The sequence below is a fragment of the Coffea eugenioides genome, chromosome 2, assembly GCF_003713205.1.
Source record: "Coffea eugenioides isolate CCC68of chromosome 2, Ceug_1.0, whole genome shotgun sequence".
NCBI classification, from domain to species: Eukaryota; Viridiplantae; Streptophyta; class Magnoliopsida; order Gentianales; family Rubiaceae; genus Coffea; species Coffea eugenioides.
Genome location: NC_040036.1, coordinates 27,799,093 through 27,822,822, shown reverse-complemented (window position 1 = coordinate 27,822,822; position 23,730 = coordinate 27,799,093). Strand labels below are relative to the sequence as shown.

Genomic DNA, 23,730 nt, shown 5'->3' with positions numbered 1-23,730 from the left:
AAAACTTGAGACAAAGAAGTAGACACCAAATACTTACCAGTGTTATTCGGTTGCAAAAATGATCTGAACGGACAGGAATTCTAAAATGGGACTGACCCGAACATGAATTTAAAATTGGGGATAGACCCGGACAGAAATGTAAAATTGGGATAGACCCACGGGATAGACCCGAACAGAAATTTAAAATTGGGATAGACCCAAGGGATTAACCCGGTCGATTGACGGGATAAAACCCGGTCGATTGGCGGGATAAAACCCGGTCCCAATGTGATAAAAAAAAACGGTCAGCGGGATTATACCCGGTCCTGCCGAGATTGGCGGGATAAAACCCGGTCCCAATTTGATAAAAACGGTCAGCGGGATTATACCCGTCCTGCCGAGATTGGCGGGATGAAACCGGTCCCAATTTGATAAAAGCGGCCAGCGGGGATTATACCCGGTCCTGCCGAGATTGGCGGATAAAACCCGGTCCCAATTTGAGATAAGCGGTCAGCGGGATTAAACCCGGTCCTGCCGAGATAAGCGGTCAGCGGGATAAAACCCGGTCCTGCCGAAGTAAGCGGTCAGCGGGATAAAACCCGGTCCTGCCGAGATAAGCGGTCAGCGGGATAAAACCCGGTCCTGCCGAAGTAAGCGGTCAGCGGGATTAGACCCGGTCCTGCCGAGATTGGCGGGATGAAACCCGGTCCCAATTTGATAAAAAGCGGTCAGCGGGATTAGACCCGGTCCTGCCGAGATTGGCGGGATGAAACCCGGTCCCAATTTGATAAAAAGCGGTCAGCGGGATTATACCCGGTCCTGCCGAGATTGGCGGGATGAAACCCGGTCCCAATTTGATGAAAACGGTCAGCGGGATTATACCCGGTCCTGCCGAGATTGGCGGGATAAAACCCGGTCCCAACGTGATAAAGTGATGTTGGCGGCACCAAGTCCAGGCCCAACGTGATAAAGTGAATGGCCAGTGGGATAAGACCCAATCCTGCCATCCAATTGGTCAAGAAATTGAATTTGATTTGCCAAGAAACAAGAATTTGAACTTGATTTTTGACTTTTGACGTTTTGAATTTTTCTGATTTTTCGAGAGAATCATTTTTCAAAAATAATTTGCCCCAGTGTAGGGCCCTTTTCCCTTCTTTTCTCTTTCTTCGGCATCGGCCTTCCACATTACCAGATGCTTTTCGTCGACTTCAACTGTGAATACCTGCACAGGGGCTTACGTGCACTCAAATGAGCGTGACTGATTTGAAAAATGCATTATTTTGATTCTTGGACGAAATCCTCAATTGGACTACAAAAATATTTGCCCCTGTGTGGGCTTATTTTGCGAAATTTTGCAAATAAAAATTTTGCCCCAGTTTGGGCCCATTTCACGAAATTCTATAAACAAAAATTTGCCCCAGTATGGGCCCATTTGACTTCAAAAATTTTGCTTGGATGACGCTCCATTTGTTTGAACAAAGTAAGCACAGCATGTGAAGAAAATTGAAATGTCTTGCTTAAACTCATATAGCAAATTTCATGATGAATTTTCCCAAGATAACACCAAATTCAAGAAGATTTCTTCCTCACTTTTTAGCATCGGTGCTTTGGGTAATGGGTGACCCTTTCCAGTTGGCTCATCTTTCAGGACCAATCAAGTGACTTTATTTTTTGATTTTGCGGTGGTTAAGGGAAATGAGAGGCTAAGATTTATCTGGCTCTTGTGCTCAAAAATGTAATCCATTCAACATCATATCTTAGTGAAAGCAAAGAGTTTGTCACCCTTATTTCTTAAGAAAACTTAGTCAACGTACAGCTTTATAGGCTTGCAACACTATGGATGGAAACGATAGCTAAACATGCAAAAACTGGTTATACCCTTATGATCATGAGTGATCGATGGATTTTTATGAGCATAATCCTCACTTTGGATTGTCATGAAGGAATAAGTCAACGATGGACTTTATTAGCTTGTAATTTGGCTTGAAAACGATAGCTAAAGAATAATTTTCAAGGACATTGCACCGAAGATCGCATTTTTCAACATTGCCCTCATCTGGACTCCAGATTCTTGGACTTTGTTTGACTTTTTATCATCACCCAACAGGGTCTTCCAACATCAAATCTTTTGCATCTTTCTTTTGCATTCATTTCGCTCATTTTCCTTTTCCCTCTTTTCCAAAAAGACCCTCGCGGGATTTCACATGAAGAGCAGCGTCAACCTCACACCCAATCAATTCAGAAATACAGCTAAAACTTCCGGCATCAGAAATTTGCTTGACAGGGCCATTGCAAAGAACAGAAGTCAGGACTTTCGGCTTTGTAATGGGGTCAGGTGGGGTGCTTAGAAAAGTTAAGGCTTGAAAACGGATTTCAAAACTGGTTTGAAGAATCTGAGATCGCATTGTTGCGCCAACCCTATTTTAGGGTAAAATCAGAATTTGCCTCAGTTTTTGCTCAATTGAGGCTTTTTCTCTTTCATTTTTCTTTTTCCTTTTGACTTTTCGGCCTTTTTGCCATTCTTTGAAATTTCTCAAAATTTGCCCCAGTTTACTTTTGAACTGAGGTTCTCTTTTCTTCTTTTGCCTTTTGATTTTGTGGTTTTTCACTTTTTCGCTTCTTGAAATTTTCTTTTCAAACTCGCCTCCAGTGCGGGGTTTGCGATTCTCAGGGGTTGCCAAACGAAATAATTCATTCTGAAGGCTCAAAAGGGATAACGAGGGATAGAATGTTTGATTGGAAAAGAAGATGGCCTGATTTGTATTCCGTTCCTTACAATAACTCTGAAAGGAAACTTTCATAAATGGAAATTTTGGCATGTATCTGAATTAACTGATTGAGGAAAACCCTTGTTCGTCAATATTTGTGAAACATAGGCGATGGACAAAAACCCTTCCTTTTCTTTTTTCAAACTTAGAACCCAAGTGGAATCAAATTTCCCCAATTTGCGGTTCCCTCTTTATTCTAGCATTTTTGCTTTTTGCTTTTTCTTTTTTTTTGTTTTTTGAAAATTCTCCAATCTCCCTCCCCAATGTGGGGTACGACCATGAGTGCATTAGAAAAGAACCACCAATTTTAGCTCAAAATGGGGATGCAAGGGGTGATCAGTGTTTAGGTTGTAGAAACGACGGCCAAAGCATCATTCTTACACCTCATGACAACCAAAGTAACGAAACGGTTATTGAAAATCCATTCCCCTATTTGATATTTGAAAATTTTCCAACATAGGGTAGTGATCATTAGGGCTCTTATTTGAAACGAAATTATTCTTTCATAGGCTCAAATGGGAGAGCAAGTGATAAAAATCTGTATAGATAGTGAAACAAATGCTCAAGTATCACTCCAAATTTTCCAAACAAATAAGAATGATGCACATTTTTGCTTTCACTTAGATGTGATTGAATCGATTAAACACAATGGATATTTTCAAGCAAAGATGGCCCCAATTTGCGATTTATCAATCAATGTGACTGATTTTATTTTGGGGTTCAGTGAAGGAGAAAAGATATCTCATTGGGCCTTCTGAATGACCTCTTTTAATTCTGAACACTCTTATTGTGAATTTTCAGGTCGGAGGTTGAAAAAATCCCAATTTAGTCTTATTTCTTAAAATTCATCATGAAATCTCCAATGAATAAGAATAAAGAATGAAATGTACATAAATATACACAAAACAATGATTGTCCAAAAAGTTTATTGCTGAAAAAGTTTGAAACAAAATTTCTCATTCAATTACGATACAAGTGAGAAGAGAGAAACTTGTAAAGAGCTCCACATATACACTTTTTGTCTCCTTTTCAAATATACAAAATTTCCCTTTGGAAAACAATTACAACATCTCTCAGAGGGTTTTCATCGTAGGATCCGCCCAAGAATCAAATAACACTTGTAATCTTCAAACTTTATTGGATTAAAATTATCATCAGATATAGAAGAACATTTTCGTCTTATTGAAATATTTTTATGAATGCAGGGGAGGGGGGAAACAAAAGAAAAATACCCCGAGTTAGTAGGCAAAACTGCAAAATCGGTATGCATGTCCTATGGGAGAACCCTTTTATGCCAAGGGTAGGCCTAGCATGAAAATGCAATCCTCCAGAGCAGGCACTATACAATACCTGATGGATCCAATCAGCTCATGGAGTGAAAAATAATTTTGAAAGAATTTGGTCAATTGGGGTGACGAGAGATTTGTCAAAATGAGGTCAACGTCCGAATAGATTGATCACCTTTGATTTGCAAAAGGCACGGGTTTGACCTTGACGAACCTCCCATCGAAAAGATTGGAATTCGTTTTAACAAATTTTCTCAGTGAATTACGGGTCAAAACCCTAATTGATCAAATGATTGGATGCAATGGACGATTTTTCAAAATTGACTAGATCTCCCAATTTGGAATTTGACAATGAAATCCTAATAGGGCAAATGGGTTGAATGAAATTGACAATTTATTTAAAATCGACCGAATTACCCTAAAAGGGAAACAGGTCAAATGAATTGAATGAAATTTATCCGAAATTAATCAGATCACCCTAAAAAGGGTAAATTGATCAAATAGATTGAACGAAACATGATTTATTCAAAATCGGCTCGGTTGCCCTAAAAATGGGTAAATTGGTCAAATGAATGAAATTGAATTAGGGATATATTCAAAAATCGGCCGAATGACCCTAACAAGGGTAAATTGGTCAAATGAATTGATAATTTATTCAAAACCGACCAGGTGACCCTCAAAGGGTAAATTGGTCAAAGGCATTGATGATTTATTGAATGAATCGACCGGATGACCCTAAAAAGGGTAATTTGGTCAATTGAATTGATAATTTATGCAAAAATCGACCGGATGACCCTAAAAAGGGTACATTGGTCAAATGGATTGGATGAAATGAATTTATTCAAAAATGACTAGATTGAACTAAAATTGAATGAATTGGAAAAAAAATGGATTGGATAAGATGGATGATTTGTTCAAAAATCGATTGAATTATTCGCCCACTGGGTGGTTTCAAGAAATCATTACAATGCCTTGGTCTATGAGCTTCTAAAATCAAAATTTGGCCTCTATATTTATCGTCTCAACAATGAGGAATCATTTCTTCGAATTAACGTCCTTTTACGCAAGGGAATTTTACCAATTTTGAGAAAATGGCCAAAAAAGTGATTATTAGATGCTCATATTCCAAAAAATTGCTTCATGAAAATGATCGGATCTTTACCTTACCTTGTGCACTACCCCTTCGGACGGTACGAGAAAGGTAAACGTGCAAGTCTCATTTGGATTATATATCCGAGACATGGGGTGGTTTATTCCTAACACGGGATCCCCTAAATGGCATTCCCTTTCTAGGGTTTATGCATGATGCCAGTTTATTAAAGCTATGTAAATATGTGACAAACATGAAATGTGAGCTAAAGGACATATATAATGCAACGGGGGGAAAAGGTCTAAACATGAAATGTATTTACTGGAAAGTAAGTGCAAAGACTGAAATTTAGACATGTGAGCTATCTAGTGGGTGAGTCACTAAAAGAGTGCCCAAGAGGCCTCTTATTGCTAAGGCACATGAATGCAAGCCAAGAAAACAAAAGAAATGGTTAGTGCAGTTGATAGTACACATAACACATTGGGAGCAATTAAAAAAAGAAATACAATAAAGCAGGTAAAAGGGGTGGAACCCCTTCCCTCGTGCCTAATGTGCTTAAAATAGGGTGAGGCTGACTCTAACCTAGGAAAATTCTAATATGGATGCATGAGGCTGGGGTTCACTAATGCCTAGACTCGATAAAGCTTCGGTTCCCAAGCCTTCAGACCTAAAGGCGAAGGGTCATCACTCCCAGGGCCTTTGGTCGGTGGCTCGAGTGATCCCTTAGGTAGCGCTATGGGCGCAGAGCACACCAGCCGCCTACCCAAGGCAATCGATCCTAATCCTACAAGGCGGTGTGGGATGGCGCCCACGAAAAATAAAATAAAATGGGATAAAGCAAGTAAACGTGCACGTATGAAGTGTTCCCCTATTTTGAGGGAAGGGGTTGAGAACCACGCGAGGCTCTAGAGGTGACACACTCCTCCCAAATGCAATGCAAGCGCGAGATAATCAAGTAAACAACATCCAATCAACCAATCACACATACGTGAGTGAGGGAATAGTTAGATATGCGCGCGAGGCAAAAGGCCCTAAAATAGAAAATGCAACCCTAATATCCAAATGCAATGCATAAAAAGGGTAGAAAAAGGAAACGAATGGCTAAGTCAAATGCTTGGACCCACTTAGGAAGTCCCCAGTGGAGTCGCCAACTGTCGCGCCCCACTTTTTGATATGATGTGTGTGAATGTGGATGTGAACGTGTGCAAAATGAAAAGTAAAAAGGCCATGGGACTTTGGAAAGCGACGATTTGGCCAAATGAAATTTTAAAAAGGGTTTTTTAAATATGAAAACGGAGTCGCCACTTGGTATAGATTTGGGGTGTACCAAGTCACCCAAAAAAGTGTTTTTTAAAGACAAAGTAGTAAAACCCTTTTTAAAACGACTCCTAGTCCACGTAAGCCAAAGAAAAAGGTTCGGGGGTCACGTTTGACAAAGGGGAAGGCAAGGATAGAATCCAAGGCACCCCTTTGACCTAGCCAAGGCTAGTTGCGCGACTCAAACCAATTTTTCCTAATTTTTCTACCCAAGGTATGTATCGCGTATTGGATATGTCTATATGAATGCAAAAACCTAGACCTAGGGGGATTGGGGGAAATTTCTCTTCAAAGGTTGAGTGGTGCCAATCACATTAATTGTGAAGCCCAATAATGATCCTTTTGGAGAGGTCACACCTAAACCTAAATGACGTGAAAAATGAGTGGAATGCATGCCATGTGAAAGTGTGAGTTTGTGTGAAGTGAGAAAAATGATAAAAGTAATAAGATAAGAGTGAAGGTGTGCAAATGTAGATGAAAGTACTCGTGTGCGAGTAAAGATAAAAATGTTCGTGTGCAAGTGAAGATAAAAGGGTTCGTGTGCAAGTGGAGATAAAAAAGTGTTCGTGTGCAAGTGAAAGTGATAAAAAGGTGCATGTGTGCAAATGAGACAAAAGTGAAAGTGTAATGATAGAGTGGATTGAGAATGCGTGAGCCTAGGGAATTCATGCATATTGGGTACGGGGAGACCTAAATCGTGACTTGATTTTTCCTTTGATTAGAAGGCGAAACTAGCGTGCTAAGGCTATCGAGTAGCCACACTCGCTCGTTTTCCTTATCAGAAGGGGACTCTCATGCAAATGTACACTATAACTATCATGATATGCAAAAATCCTAAAAAGAAGGGAAAGGGGGTTCAAGGAGCATGCCAAGTGATAAAAACTAAGAAAAATGCATGATATGTGGTGAACAAGCAAATGACATGCTAATGGGGGGAAATCCCTAAGGGTCTAGCGTTGGACTAGCCCATTCTATGAATTCCGACTAGCGTTGGACTAGCGGAAACGTACATTCATCCATTCCATTCATTCATGGCTATGAAAGCAAGTAGACATGCCAAAATACTCGTAAACACATAGCACATAGCATTTAGCATGCTCGACTAGATGCAAGAGCCTAATAAAGCAATTAAACATGTAGCAACAAAAGCAAGCAACCAGGGGGAAGGGGAAGTGGACCAGATGCTCTCCGAGCCCTATCTATTACAAGCCAAGAGGTGTACACATACCCCATAAAAGCATAAAGGGGAAGGGGAAATGGACCAGATGCTCTCCGAGCCCTATCTATTACAAGCCAAGAGGTGTACACATACCCCATAAAAGCATAAAGGGGAAGGGGAAATGGACCAGATGCTCTCCGAGCCCTATCTATTACAAGCCAAGAGGTGTACACATACCCCATAAAGCTTAAATAAACGTAAAAGCAATTAAATGCATGCAAGGAGGTAAGGAAAGCGGGGTAGGCATGCATATTCACATAACACGTAGGAGCACGTAAGGTCAAATGTAGTGCAAGTGAGGGATAGAGTGTACCTCCCTTGAATTGACGCCCCAATGAAGTGAAATTATTCAATTACCCTCCAAAATAATAAAAAGGTCAAGGCACCACTTTATTTAAGAAAAATTAAAAGAAATGGGCAAAACAAGGCTCACTTAGTCATAAAGTCCCCAAGGTCATGACTTAAGTGCAATTGACAAAGCATGGTAATTAGTTGAAGCAAAGCAAGCAATGAAATTGCAAAAATTAAAACAGCCAAGGACCAAATCGAAGAAAACATTTAATTGGTTGGGTCATAGCGGCATTAGTTGGAAACCAAGGGGTCAAAGTGCAATTTTCGGAATTATTTTTGCATGCATGCAGACTAACGTAAGATAACATTCTACAACAAGAAACAAGCAATTACTGCACTTTCTGTTTGCAAATTCATGTCCCCAGGCAACTTTTGATCAAACTTTCTCAAACAAAACCAAAACTCTAAACTAAACCACCAAGTACATAACTTCAACATCTAAAAATAGACTAAAACAAAAAAACTTGGCAAGTGATTATATAAGTGCTGGAAAATTTTCATGCGCAAACCTCTTTCAATTTCGGCAAAAACAGATTCCATACAACAACTTTGAGATTGCTTCCATTTAAACATCACTTAACAAATCAATTAGATGGAAGAAATCCAAGCAAAGTGGTCATTCGAATGCTACAAAGAAAGAAAAACAAATCTGCAATTTGAAGCTATTATTCTGAATTTGCAAACGAGACAAACATTCCTGCCCAGGATCCCAACGTATCTTCACCCATTCAACACAAAGTGCAGATATTTACGACAAAAGTAGATAGAAATCTAACAGACTTAAGGACAAAAATGCAATAAGATGAGCTAGAAAACATGCCAACATTTGAGAAGAGAAACTGCTGCAATTCTCTTTAGCAACTTATCGAGACAGGAAAACCAGTTTTATGGGAGTGTCTCGTGGAGATTCTGGGTTCTTACAACTTCAACAATATCTGGTGATTCACCTAGACGTGCTCGTGTGAAGTAATTCAAACAAAATCGGCTAATTCAACAATCAAAACCTGAAGCAAAGACTTCAAATTACTCTTATTAACACTACCTAACACGAATATCTATCCCAGGAGATTCAATCAAGGCAACTGGATAAAAAAATTGCAGCAAAGAAAAAGTGGAAACTTGCTGTCAATCATGGAAAAACCATCGCAGTCAAGCAACATGAACATTTCAAGCAAGCAGAAACTTTGGCACTATAGCCTTTAGACACTTAGCTACTGAACTACATTAACATTTCTGCAGCAGATTTCTGATACTCTAAAGGTTCCAGCCATTGCACGCAACAAATTCTGGTACCAAGCCCAAGTCAAAAGCAAACATTCATCCTTACTTCCACAGCATCTAACATCGGACAAATCTTCATTAGCAAAAACCAAAGCTAACAGACTCATCAATCAATATGCAATCTGACCCAAACGAAAATGATATATTCAGTAAACATGCATCATGCAAAGACCATTAAATGCCGAACGAAGGAAAACCAGACAGCAAGGGAAAGGCTGTGGCAAAAAACAAAAAAACATCAAACGGATCTTGTTCTTCATGCAAAAGTACGTTAAATCAAACCAGGGAGGGAGACATGGTTACCTAAGGGTGTTCTAAACCCGGATGGAAGCAAAGAGTCGTGGGAAGGCTGTACAGAATCTGGGGAACGAAGCAAAGGAATATCGCCGCCGTAAAACATAGCGCTGATGAACCCGCCACTTGGAGCTTCCATTTAGCTGTCTTAGAGATGTTTTCAGTCGATTGTTGCTGAACGAAAGCTGCTCCCAGACATCCCAAGAAGGTGTAGGAAAAGAGATCTCTCAGAAATATAGACTATCTAGATCTGAAATGAGTGAGAACAGGGTGAATCGCCAGCCTGGTTCATCATCCGGGCAAATTTCTGAAAATGTTTCCTTCTTGTTTTCCTCTCACTTTCTTCTTGCTGGTCTCTTTTCTTTTCCTTTTACTCTCTGATTTCTCGAAACTCTCTCAATCCCTCGGCCCCTTTTTGTTGTTCTCTACCCCAGCCGCCAACCCAGAATCCTTCCTTTGTTTCCTTCTTTTGCCGTAAGCTTTTTCTTTTCCTCGATGCCCTCTCTCGATTTCTCTCTTTCGGCTGCTGCTCTCTCTCGTCCCCCCTTAGCTCTCCTTCCCTCTGATTTTTCCGTTCACTCCAGATTTGCAGCTATCACTTCCCTTAAACCCCAGCCGTTCACTCCTCAGATGAAGCCCTTCCCCTCAGTTTCTCTCTTTCCCTTTGCTGGTTTTCTCCCTTAGCTTTTTTTTGCTGTTTTCTGTCTTTCCCCCGATAGCTCCCTGTGCGGCTGTAGCTTTCTTTTGCTATTTATACGGATCCTCCCAAACTCCTAAACCCTTGTTTGAAAGGTGAGGATGAGGGACAAGGACCGGCCCTCACATCCAGCCCTCCAAAGGCTATTGAAGTTGTACCTCGCACGCTGCAAAAAATTGCAGCGTGCATGCTGCGATAATAATTTTTTTTTTTTTTTTTTTTAACTACTTGATAATTACAGAAATGATGAAATAAAATATAAATAATAATAATATCGAAATTACACAAACCAGGTAATGATAATAATAATACTAATAATGATGAAAACAAACAAAAAAAAACTAAACAACTAAAAATGGCCATTTTTCAATCTTTTTCTACATTTTCTTTTTTTCATTTTTCATATTTTTCATTTTTTCCTTTCAAGAAAGCATTGAATTTAAATTACAAATGACTAAATCATATTTTTTTGAATGCTTTTCTTTTTTTCCTTTTTTTTCTTTTTCAACAAATTCTATGATAAAACTTAAAAATAAAAATAAAACTGGAAACTAAAAACTAAAAATGAACACGACAAATAAAAAACTAAAAATGAAATTACACCAAAAATTTGGTGTCTACACTCATATTTTTGTATTATTCGTGACCTCGCCAAAGAGTCATTATTGGGCATCACAATTAATGTGATTGGCACCATTCAAGTTTTGAAGAGAAAATTTGCCCCCCGATACCCCCCTAGGTCTAGAGTTTGCATTCATATAGTACATCCAAATGTGATAAATTCTTTGGTTAAAACAAGAAAGTCTTTGACTAAATCACGCAACTAGCCTTGGCTAGGTCGAAGGGGTGCCTTGGATTTCATCCTTGCCTTCCCCTTCGTCAAATGTGACTCCCGAACCTTTTTCGTTGGTTTACGTAGACTAGGAGTCGTTTAAAAGGGGTTTCTTTCTGCCTTTTCCTTGGAAAAAATTCATTTTTTGATGACTTGGTACACCTTGACTCTATACCAAGTGGCGACTCCGATTTTTATTTCAAAACCCTTTTTAAACTATATTTTGGGTCAAATCGTCGCATTTTCAAGTCCCATTTAGACCCACTTTCTTTGTAGATCAAAAATCATTCAAATCAAAAAATTCACTTTTAAACAATTTATTTTTCTTATAAAAAATAGGGCGCGACAGCTGGCGACTCCACTGGGGACTTAGAGAGTCCGAACATTTGATTTAGTCAATCATTTTCTTCTTTTAACCTATCCATATATCGCATTTGGATGTTTAGAGTTGCATTTTTCCTTTTATAGGGTTTTGCATTTCGCGCGTATCCAATTCACTCACTCACCCATTTTGCGTACGATTGTTTTGATGGATGGATGGTTTATGTATGTGATTCCACGCTTTGCATTGCATTTGGGTGGGGGATATTACCCTAGAGTCTCGCGTTGGTTCTTGATCCCTCCCCTCTAAACGAGCACTAGCATACGTGCATACGCTTTAATTTTTGTACGCCTTATTTATTTTCTTTTAGTGGCTTGTCACGCCACTCCACCCTATTAGGATTTTAGGCGACCCACTTGGACGTGTGATCGCGACACGACGTGTGCGTAGCACGATCCGAGGGGTCACTCAATCTTTCGCTTTAAGCTTTGGGTTAATAGTCTTTAGCTTTTAGTCGAAGGTTGAGGATTTTTGATAGATTCGTTCAGACATGTGGCCGTGACACGACGTGTGCGTTGCAGTGTCTGGGGAATCGCTCGAGCCACCGACAAAGAACCTTGGGATTGATGACCTTTGGTTTCCAAGTTTGAAGGCTCGGGGACCTAAAACCTATCGAGTCTAGATGCATTAGTGAGCCAATACCTCATGCATCCATGATAGCTTGCCTAGGGTAGAGTCTACCTTGCCTTATTAGGGACACTATTCACGAGGGGAGGGATCCAACCCATTTTTCCCTTTTATTACTTTATTTCTTCGTATTGATTTTATTGCTTTATCTCGTTGCTACAATGTGTTATGTGTATTTATCTGGTTGAACTAACTTTTCTTGGTTTTGTGTCCCCATTGCATTCACAAACCCTAGCAAATAAGAGGTCTGGCATGACCTTCTTTTAAAACCCACCCTCGTAGATAGGCTATTGCACGTTTAAGAAATTTTGGTATATTTTGTTCATAAATTAATAATGCCATACCATTTTAGGTCTACCCTGGCAAATAAAGGGTTCCTTAGGTCACGTTTCATTTCGAATTGCACATTTTACTGCTTTAATAAACAGGCATCATGCATAAACCGTAGAAAGTGAATGCCATTTAGGGGATCCCGTGTTAGGAATAAGCCACTTTGTGTCTCAGATACTTAATCCAAGGAGACTTGCACGTTTACATTTTGTACCATCCAAAGGGGTAGTGCACAAGGTAAGGTAGGATCCGATCATTTTCATAGAGCGATCTTTGGAATATGAGCGTCTAATAATCACTTTTTGGCCACTTTATCAAAATTGGTAAAAAATCCCTGGCGTAAAGGACATTAATTTGAAGAAATTCACAAATAATCCCTCGCTATTGAGACGATAAATAAATTGAGGCCAAAATTTGATATTAGAAGACTCATAGACTAATGCATCGCAATAAATTTTTGAAACTACCAATAAGCCGTCAATTCCATTCAAACCATTGGACCATTTTATTCATCAATTTCATCCAGTCCATTTATCAATTTGTTCAATTTTAGGGCAACTTTGTCGATTTTGAATTCATTTGACTAGTTTACCTATTTTAGGGCAATCTAGTCAATTTTGAATAAATTATCAATTTCATCCTATCCTCTTGATCCGCTCATTCCTTTTTAGGGTTTAAGTCTAAAATTCACTGAATAAATTAGCCGAGGCATTGCAATCCTTTCAAGAGTAAGCTCTCTTTCACATATCATGTGTGGATCAAAGTAAGCGATCCATTCGGACTTTGTCCTCATTTTTTGGACAAATGTCCCTTTTTTTTTACTCCAATTGGACAATTTTTATTTTTAATTATTTTTCGCTCAATAAGTTGATTGGATCCATCAGGTATTGTATAGATGCCTACCCTAGAGGATTGCATTTTCATACTAGGCCTACCCTTGGCATAAAAGGGCTCCCCCATAGGACATGCATATCGATTTTACAATTTTGCTTACTAATTCTGGATATTTTTCTTTTATTTTCCCCCTCCCCCTGCATTCATGGAAATATTTCAATAAGGTGAAAATATTTTTCTATATCTGATAACAATTTTGATCTGATAAAGTTTGAAAATTACAAGTATTACCTGATTCTTGGGCGAACCCTGCAATGAAAGATCTATTTGGAAGCGCTAGGCTAAAGCCTCTAAGAGACTTCATCATTATTTCTCAAAGAAAAGAAAATTTCTGTCCCAAAAAGGAGGCAAAAAGGGTGTATATGTGGAGCTCTTCAGAAGTCTTTCTCTTCTCATTTGTAGAAATTTTGTTTCAAACTTTTTCAGCAATAAAGTTTTTTTTTTATTTACACGATTGGTGTTTTGTATATAATCATGTATATTTTATTCTTTTTTGGCTATTTGAGGGATTTCATGATGAATTTTAAGAAATAAGACTAAATGGAGATTTTTTTCAACCTCTAGCCTGAAAATTCACAAGTGTATGCTTTCTAAAATCCTTACAATAGGAGTGCTCAAAATTAAAAGAGGTCATTCAAAAGGCCCCATCAGATACCTTTTCTCCTTCACTTAACCCCAATATAAAATCAGTCACATTGACTGATAAATTACAAATTGGGGCGATCTTTGCTTGAGAAACGTCCACTGTGTGTAATTATATTCAATTCACATCTAAGTGAAAGCAAAAGGGTGCGTTATTCGTATTTGTTTTGGAAGTTTGGAATGATACTTCAAGCGTTGGTTTCTCTATCTATACAGACTTTATCATTTGCTCTCCCATTTGAGCCTTTGAAAGAATAATTTCGTTTTGAATAAGAGCCTTAATGATCACTATCCTACATTGAACAATTTTCGAATATCAAAAGGGAGTGAATTCTCAATGAGCATTTCGTTACTTTGGTTGTCATGAGGTATAAGAATGATGCTTTGGTCATCGTTTCTACAATCTAAACACTATTTATCCCTTGCATCCTCATTTGAACTAAAATGGGTGGTTCTTTTCAAAGCACCTATTATCGCACCCCACATTGGGGAAGGAGATTGGAGAATTTTCCAAAAAGGAGAAAAGCAAAAATGCTAAAACTAAAAGAAAAAAGGGAATCACAAATTGGAGAAACTTGATTCCACTTGGGTTTCAATTTTGGGAAAAAAGAGAAAGAGAAAAGAAAAGGAAGGTTTTTTTCTGCACAGATCGCCTATGTTTCACAGATATGGATGAACAAGGGTCTTCCTCAGTTAGTTAATTCAGATACATGCAAGAAATTTCGCATTAATGAAAGTTTCCTTTCAGAGTTATTGTAAGGAACGGAATAAAAGTCAGACCCTCTTCTTTTTCCAATCAAACATTCTATCCCTAGTTATCCCTTTTGAACCTTCAGAATAAAATACTTCATTTGGCAACCCCTAAGAATCGCAAACCCCACACTGGGGCAAGTTTGAGTTGAAAAGGGAAAAGTTTCAAGAAGTGAAAAGTGATAATGCAACAAAATCAAAAGGAAAAGAGAAAAGAGAACCTCAGTTCAAAAATAAACTGGGGCAAATTTTGTGAAAGTTCAAAAATGGCAGAAGGCCGAAAAATCAAAAGAAAAAGAAAATGAAAGGAAAAGCCTCAATTGAGCATCAACTGGGGCAAATTCTGATTTAGCCCTAAAATAGGGTTGGTGCAACAATGCGATCTCGGATTCTTCAGACCGCTTTTGAAATCCGCTTTCAAGCCTTAACTTTTCTAAGCACCCCACCTAACCCCATTACAAAAGCCGAAAGTCCTGGCTTCTGTTCTTTGTAATATCTCTGTCAAGAAATTTTTCTAATTGGTAAGTGATGTTCATATACTGATGCCAAGATTTTATTTTTTTTTGAATGTATTTCTGAATTAATTAGGTGTGAGGTTGACATTGCTCTTCGTGTGAGAACCCGCGAGGGCACTTTTGAAAAAGGAAAAGAAAAGGGAAAAAGCGAGCAAATAAATGCAAAAGAAAAATGCAAAAAGATTTGATGCTGAAAGTCCCTATTGAGCGATGATAAAAGTCAAACAAAGTTCAAGATCTCGGAGTCCAAAATGAGGACAATTTTGAGAAAAATGCGATTTTCGGTGCAATGTCCTTGAAAGTCTTATTCTTTAACAATCGTTTTCAAGCCAAATTACAATCTCATAAAGTCCATCGTTGACTTATTCCTTCATGACAACCCAAAGTGAGGATTATGCTCATAAGAAACCCATCAACCACTCATGATCATAAGGGTATAACTAGTTTTCACATGTTTAACTATCGTTTCTACCCATTTGTTGCAAGCTTAAAGCTTATATGTTAACTCAATTTTCTTAAGAAATAGGGGTGACAAACTATTTGCTTTCACTAAGATGTGGGATTGAAGGGATTACATACAATTTGGGCACAAGAATAAGACAAATCTTGACCTCCCATTTCCAGATCAGAAATAACGCCCCACTTGATTGGTCCTAAACGACGAGTTAACAAGAAGTGGTGACCCATTACTCTAAGCGTCGATGCTGAGATGAGGAAGAAATCTTCTGTAATTTGGTATTATTTCGAGAAATTCATCATGAAATTTTCTGTTACGAAACATAGTTTCTTACAGTGTTCAAATAAATGGAGAGTCATCCAAACAAATTTTTGCAATTGAATAGGTCCGCACTGGGACAAATTTTCATTTAAGAGATTTTCCAAAATGGGCCCATACTGAAGCAAATTTTTATTTGCGAGATTTCGCGAAATAAGCCCACACTGGGGCAGATTTTGTAACACATTTGAGGATTTCGTCCGAGAATCAAATAATACATTTTTCAAATCAATCACGCTGCTCTTTTCATGAAATTCAAGTGCATGTCATACTTTGGTAAGCCCATGTGCAGGTATTCATAGTTGAAATCGACGAAAGAGTATCGGGTGATGCTGAAAAAAGAGAAGAAAGAAAGAAGGGCCCTACACTGGGGCAAGTTATTTTTGAAAAAATTCTCTCGAAAAATTTCAAAAATCAATCAAAGGAAAAATCAAAAAATCAAAAATTAGAAAATCCAAAAAAATCAAAATCAAAAGTCAGAAAAATCAAAAAGATAAAAAAATCAAATTCAAATTCTTGTTGGCGATGTCTCAGCATCCGCCGCGTTCCCGTCCATTCCCCCCTTTCTTGACAATTACGCTTGATTTCTTGACCAATTGGATGGCAGGACTGAGTCTTATCCCACTGACCATTCACAAACATCACGTTGGGCCTGGATTTTGTGCCGCCAACTTCACAAACATCACGTTGGGTCTGGATTTTGTGTCGCCAACATCACAAAGATCATGTTGGGCCTAGATTTTGTGCCGCCAACATCACCAACATCACGTTGGGCTTGGATTTTGTGCCGCTAACTTCACAAACATCATGTTGGGTTTGGATTTTGTACCACCAATTAAGGCAGGCTCGGGTTTAATCCCACTGACCAATTCATGACATTGGGGCAAATCTTTGGATAATTTTTCGAGCAAGTTTAATACAGTTTTTTCATACATACCAGCATTTTACTTTATACTGCCACTAACCGTTGGATCAGTCCCACTAGTGAGCATTTCATTTTGCATCGCCACTAGCCGTGGGTCAGTCCCACTAGTGAGCATTTCATTTTGCATTGCCACTAGCCGTTGGGTCAGTCCCACTAGTGAGCCTTTCATTCCACTGCCACTGAACATGGGTTAGTCCCACCAGTGAGTATTTATTTTCTTTGCCGCTAAACATGGGTCAGTCCCACTAGCGTACATTTTATTTTCCACTGCCACTGAACATGGGTTAGTCCCACTAGTGTGCATTTCATTTTCATTGCCGCTAAACATGGGTCAGTCCCACTAGCGTGCATTTTATTTTTCACCGCCACTGAACATGGGTTAGTCCCACCAGTGAGCACTTCATTTGCATTGCCACTAAACATGGGTTAGTCCCACTAGTGAGCACTTTACGATTTTAAATTTCTGTTGGGGTTAGTCCTGATTTTAATTTCATGTTGGGGTCAGTCCTCTCGGGTCAGTCCCTCGGGTCAGTCCCGATTTTAATTTCATGTTGCGGTCAGTCCCCTCGGGTCAGTTCCGATTTTAATTTTCATGTTGGGGTCAGTCCCGATTTTAAATTTCTGTTCGGGTTAGTCCCGGTTTAAATTTCTGTTGGGGTCAATCCCCTTTTAAATTTCCTGTTCGGGTCAGTCCCGATTTAAATTCCTGTCGGGGTCAGTCCCGGTTTAAATTTCTTGTTCGGGTCAGTCCCCTTTTAAATTTCCTGTTCGGGTCAGTCCCGATTTAAATTCCTGTCGGGGTCAGTCCCCTTTTAAATTTCTTGTTCGGGTCAGTTCCGTTTTAAATTTCTCGTCTGGGTCAATCCCATTTTTTAAAGTTCTCATTAAAGAGGTTAGTCCTCGTTTCAATAATGACAGTCATTCGAGGAGTTGCAGCCGAATAACACAGGTAAGTATTTGGTGTCTACTTCATTGTCTCAAATTTTTCCAAAACTCAGACAAAGAGGGGCAAACTGTAGATACCAAATTTTTAAGGTATTTGTGTTTACTATTATTTTTATTTTTGATTAATTTCATTTACTTTTAGTCTTTTATTTTTAAGTCATTTTATCATTTAATTAAACTTTAATCATTTAATCATTTAATTTTTATTTTGTTTGTTTCGATTCTAGGTTTTATTTTATTTTTTGTTTTGATTCGTGTCTCTTGTCTTACTGTAATTGAATTAAGAGTTTTTGCACTAAATTTTCTGAAAAAAAAAAGAAAAAAAGAAAAAGTCAATCGAAGGGACAAGAATAAGACACATAAACCTACTTTGGGGTTTGAAATCTTGGCCTTTCAAATTAGGTTTAGTCTTTGGAGCTGCCTTTAAAATAAAAAGCCGCAAGCAAGTGAAAAGGGGGGGGGGATGGAAGACTAAAGAGGGGGCTACGGGAAACTAAGAAAAGGGGGATGAAAAAACAAAAAAAGGAGAAGGACGGCGGCTAGGTTTGGGGGGAGATCTGAGGGAGCTTCGGTCAAGAAAAAAAGGCTAAGAAACAGAGGGAAAAAGGCTTGGGGGGCCAAAGAAAAGGAGGAGAGCAGGATCAGGAGGGAACAACTGGAGAGGGAGCTACGGAAGAGGCTAAAAAAGAAACGGAGAGCTGAGAGAGGGTTTCAGGGGGGAGAAAGCGAAACAACGGCTAAGGGTAGGTTTGTGGAGAGAAAGGGAGTGACGGCCTAAAAAGGGCATCGGGCAAAAGAAAAAGGAGGACCAAGGGGAAGGAAAGGGAAAACAGGGGAAGGCTGGCGGCTGAGAAAAACAAAACAAAAACAAGAAACAGAACGAAGAGAAAACTAAAAATCTGGGAATTGGGAAGAGGGCTTCGTCTGAGGAGAAGCTTGGCCGAACAAAAAAAGAAAACTGGAAAGCTTGGGGAAGCTAGGTGAAAAAGGAACGGAGAAACAGAAACAAGCAAAGAGGGGTCAGAGGAAAGAAAGTCCAAAGAGGCGGTGCACGAAGGCACAGAGGAAGAAAAAGGGGCTTCGGCCAAAGGTGAAACGGAAACAAGAAAAAGCAACAGCGGCAGCAACACCGTCACCGTTTTCCTCCCCTACTGCCATCCCCGAGACCATCGTTCCAGAAACCACTGCCGCTCATGCCGCCACCACCTCGCCGGATTCCACCACTGCCGCCTGCGAATCTTCACCGTGAGTGATCACTGTGAGTTATCACCTTCCTTCACGCTTTAGTCTTTCTCTAAGCACAGGCCATGAAAGTTTTTTTTTAGCATGTCTACCGCGGTTTTCCGTGAGTATTTTGTTTCAATTTTATGATGTTTGTTCATGTTTCTTTGAATACACATGCTTTGAATGTTGACTGGGCTAGAATCCCGTTGGTTGCTGACAATTTTGGGGCCGATTACAGTTCCAATGGAACAAAGAACCGATGAAGTCTCTAATGTCCTTTACCTGTTTGATAAAATGCCCGACTAAAAATTCTCCTTGAAGAATGATTGACCTGTGTTTTGGCATGGAAAAGAAACGAACAGAGAGCAAGATTCAATATTTGTCATGTTTTTTTATGGAAGGAAATAGAGTCTTGGAAGGTTCTGACGTGCTCATTTTTGCATCTTTCTGCTTTATTTTTTGTATGAGCCCGAATTAATGTCCTGAAAGTGATGTTATGAGGGGGTGTTGTGAGTTTCATTGAGAATGCTTGGGTTTGAAACTAAATTTCTGATGTTGCTGACCGAAAGAAAGCTGAAATGCGGTCTGATGTTAAGCTCATTTGGAGAAGATGATTAATTACAACTCCCGTCCCCAGTTTTCCCTTTCTTTGTGATTCAACCCCAAAGTTTTTTAGAACCTCATAATTTGACCCCTAGGCCTAGTCCCCTTCATGGTTTGTGCATCTTGATCTTTGATCCTTGGCTAATTGTACTACGGTTCACATAATTTAGTGTTTCTTTTAATTGGGTCCCTGCTACAATTGCAAATCGGTCCTTGAACTTTATCTTTCCTTCTATTTTGGCCCCAAAGTTCTGGAAATTGTGATTAGACCCTAAAAATTTTCTGACATATGCAATTTAGTCCTTGGCAGCATTAATTTTGCAACTTCATTGCTCGTTTGCTTCAATTAACCGCCGTGCTTTGTTTAAATTGCATTCAATTCATTATTTTAAGGGCTTTGTAACCAAGCGAGCTCGTGTTTGCATATTTTCTTTAATTTTCCCAAATAAATTGGTACCTTGATCTTTTCTTTTATTTTGGAGGATAAATAAGCGATTTCACTCCATTAGAGCATCAACTCAAGGGAGGTACACTCTATCCTTTATTCTTGACTTTATTTGACCTTATGTGCCTTATGTGACTTTATGTGTTCAATTGCATGCCATTTGAATGTTTTCATTTTATTTATTTACTTATTCGTTTTATTCGTTTTAATTTAGTATTTTTTATTTCATTTTAGTTCAATTTTTTATCATTCGAAAGGCACTTGAATGCCACAATTGTAATAGTTTAGGTTATTATATCATTTCATTTAATTCCTTCCCTCTTAGATTGTAGTAGGCTTCCTCCCGAATGTAATAGTTAGGGCTTTATTCGCTTTTATTTATTGTTTGTGTGGTTTGCATGCGTATGTGCTATGTGTTCAATTGTTTTCTTAGGGTTTGGCATCTAGATATGCATGCTTATGTGTTATGTGTTATGTGAATTACGTGCTCACATATCTACTTGCTTTAATTATGCACATTACTTATATATGTGTATGATGGATGCAAATGCACGTAATCGTGGCTAGTCCAATGCTAGCCATGATTGTCCCCTCGAGCTCTTGCAAGTCCAATGCTTGTGAGAGAGCGTTAGTGAAGGACTAGTCCAACGCTAGACCCTTAGGAGCCCTTCGCGCGTTAGATCATGATTGCATGATAAAAACACTTCATTTCATGCATATTTTCACTTTTTAGGGCCTTTTATCATTTTGTATGATATTCCCCTTATACGTATATCCCTTATCCCTAATTTCCCTATATATATACCCCTATGTATGATACATGACATTAGAATTGCATTTCATTCTAGAAATAGGATTAGGGTAGTGCATTTGCTTGATTAGATTAGAGAATAACCCCTTGGATATGGGATATGGACGAGTTTGGCTTTTCTAGCCTTAGCACGCTCGTATTCCCTCTATTAAAGGAAAAATTGAGTCACGAACATTAGTCCCCCATACCCGACATGATGCATTCCTTAAGACATGTATATTTATGTAATTATTTTATTTCTTTCCTTTTACTAGAGTCTCATATTTTTGTATTATTCGTGACCTCGCCAAAGAGTCATTATTGGGCATCACAATTAATGTGATTGGCACCATTCAAGTTTTGAAGAGAAAATTTGCCCCCCGATACCCCCCTAGGTCTAGAGTTTGCATTCATATAGTACATCCAAATGTGATAAATTCTTTGGTTAAAACAAGAAAGTCTTTGACTAAATCACGCAACTAGCCTTGGCTAGGTCGAAGGGGTGCCTTGGATTTCATCCTTGCCTTCCCCTTCGTCAAATGTGACTCCCGAACCTTTTTCGTTGGTTTACGTAGACTAGGAGTCGTTTAAAAGGGGTTTCTTTCTGCCTTTTCCTTGGAAAAAATTCATTTTTTGATGACTTGGTACACCTTGACTCTATACCAAGTGGCGACTCCGATTTTTATTTCAAAACCCTTTTTAAACTATATTTTGGGTCAAATCGTCGCATTTTCAAGTCCCATTTAGACCCACTTTCTTTGTAGATCAAAAATCATTTTTCAAATCAAAAAATTCACTTTTAAACAATTTATTTTTCTTATAAAAAATAGGGCGCGACACTTGATGGAACAACATTTGGTCATTTCCCTAATTTTCAGTTTCCTTTTTTCCGCACAAAAGGTGTTGTCCTTTTAAAGCCATTTGTGGCTTAATTTGAACCATCCAATATTTAGATTTAATAGGGGCCATTAAAATGGTCTAAAATGCCTAAAATATCCTCTAAATATCTGTTCTAGTCCATTTTTTTTTAAAATACCCCAATAGGGAGGAGAGGGCCACCCCTTCTATTTTATTATCATAAAAGTAAAACTTTCAAAGAACTCTAGTGACAGAACACTAAGCTAGAGATGAAAAGAAATAAGGAGTACTTACTCCCTTACATGAATCCAACGCATATAGGGAAATGTCTGACAATCTAAACTAATAATTGACCTAACGAGATGTGGCAATTGTCAAAACTCTATCCAGAAGTTGTCTTGCCCTAACTGCAAAGAAGCCAAAGCATCAGATGCTGCATTCCTTTCCCGATATACATGTCGTAGCTGGCCAGATAACTGACCAAGGATCCACCTTACCTCCCGCACCACATTACGCAATGGCGACTTTGCAAGTGCATTGGTCGTGACCGGTTCTACTAGAGTAGCTGAATCCACCTCTACCCTCAACAGATGAACCTCCCTTTGAAGACAAAGCCGCAACCCATGCAGAAGCGAGAGACCCTCTACCATAAGCACATCACACTCCCCAAATTCCTTATAGTACGCAAAGATCATTTTCCCTTCATCATCTCGCACTAGACCCCCACCAAAAGCTTGTCTACTGCTCACACTCATATATGAATTCAATTTATATTATCTTACCGGCGAAGCCTCCTAGGCCAACAAAACATGTTGAATCCTAGATGTCCTTCTGCCCCCAAATCGAGCCCAAGCGCAATCCTGGTCTCCCCTAAAATGTTTTTTCGTAAATAACCTCATAGTCACCATTAAATCTTGATGGGCATCAATTTGGAAGATAATGGACTGCACATTCACGCTGACGCCCTGAAATTTAGTCTCGTTTCTTGATCTCCAAATATACCAGCATATAAGAGACGGAACTACCATTCTAATATGTTCTCTCACTCCTTTGGGGATAAACGAAACCCATACAAATAACGTCGACAATTGCAAAAGCTCTCTCTCAATTGCACACCCAAACATGCGTGCGTAGCAATTGGACATTGAACGAGAAGATGATCCATTGATTCCTAGCTCACCCCACATCCTACGTGTGACAGCCCTACCTTCCCCGGTGGGTTGCCAATCCAGCTCGCGCCAGGACTCATTTATACGATCGAATAAAATACTTCCAAAGAATTTAAATAACAATTCCACAACTTATAACATAACTAAGTTCAACTTACAACCCGGCTAATAAAAATACAATCCAACGTATTTAAGATACAATCAAAGTTCATCTTACAAGCTTCCAAAATATCGAATTCAAAATTTAACAACCCAAAACAAGATACAAAAGAAACAGGGTTACACCCTAATTGACAGCGGCTTCACTCGGGTTCTCAATTCCTGTTAAGGAAAACAAATTTGAAGAAATGAGCTAAAGCCCAGCGAGTTCCAAAAGACATACAGTCACATAGAGCAGTTCAAATTACACTTCAAGTTCACAATTCAAAACGAGGAAATAAAGCGATTAACAATATTAAGGGGGTAGGATGCGGTTGACTCTCAGGAGCCAATTTCCACGAATTTTGATCTTATTTCACGTAGTTGACACTCCATTGACTTTCAAGTTTTATCACGATGTAGAACTCCACTTACTTCATTCTCCTTCCAACGACTCCCCTTACCGGGCCCGAAATCCAAAACACTTAAAATGGGTATTGGTCGAGCATACCATAGTTTTCACTTCAAAAGGGACAAGTCTAAACGCCAAGTCTAGTGAATGTAAAATACTCTCCTATGGCTCGTCAAATCTTCTCGACCAAGT

The 23,730-nt window shown here is 39.0% G+C and overlaps 1 protein-coding gene across 1 annotated transcript; it reads right to left on the bottom strand.

Moving 5' to 3' along the window:
- Positions 1–22,193: 22,193 nt before the first annotated feature.
- Positions 22,194–22,574, bottom strand: LOC113759369. The gene has a single exon (XM_027301932.1). It carries the CDS (start codon positions 22,572–22,574, stop codon positions 22,194–22,196), a length of 381 nt encoding a protein of 126 aa, XP_027157733.1.
- Positions 22,575–23,730: the final 1,156 nt, after the last annotated feature.

Coding starts and splice junctions, on each gene's coding strand:
- LOC113759369 (XM_027301932.1), bottom strand. CDS start 22,574: ATGAGTGTGAGCAGTAGACAAGCTTTTGGTGGGGGTCTAGTGCGAGAT.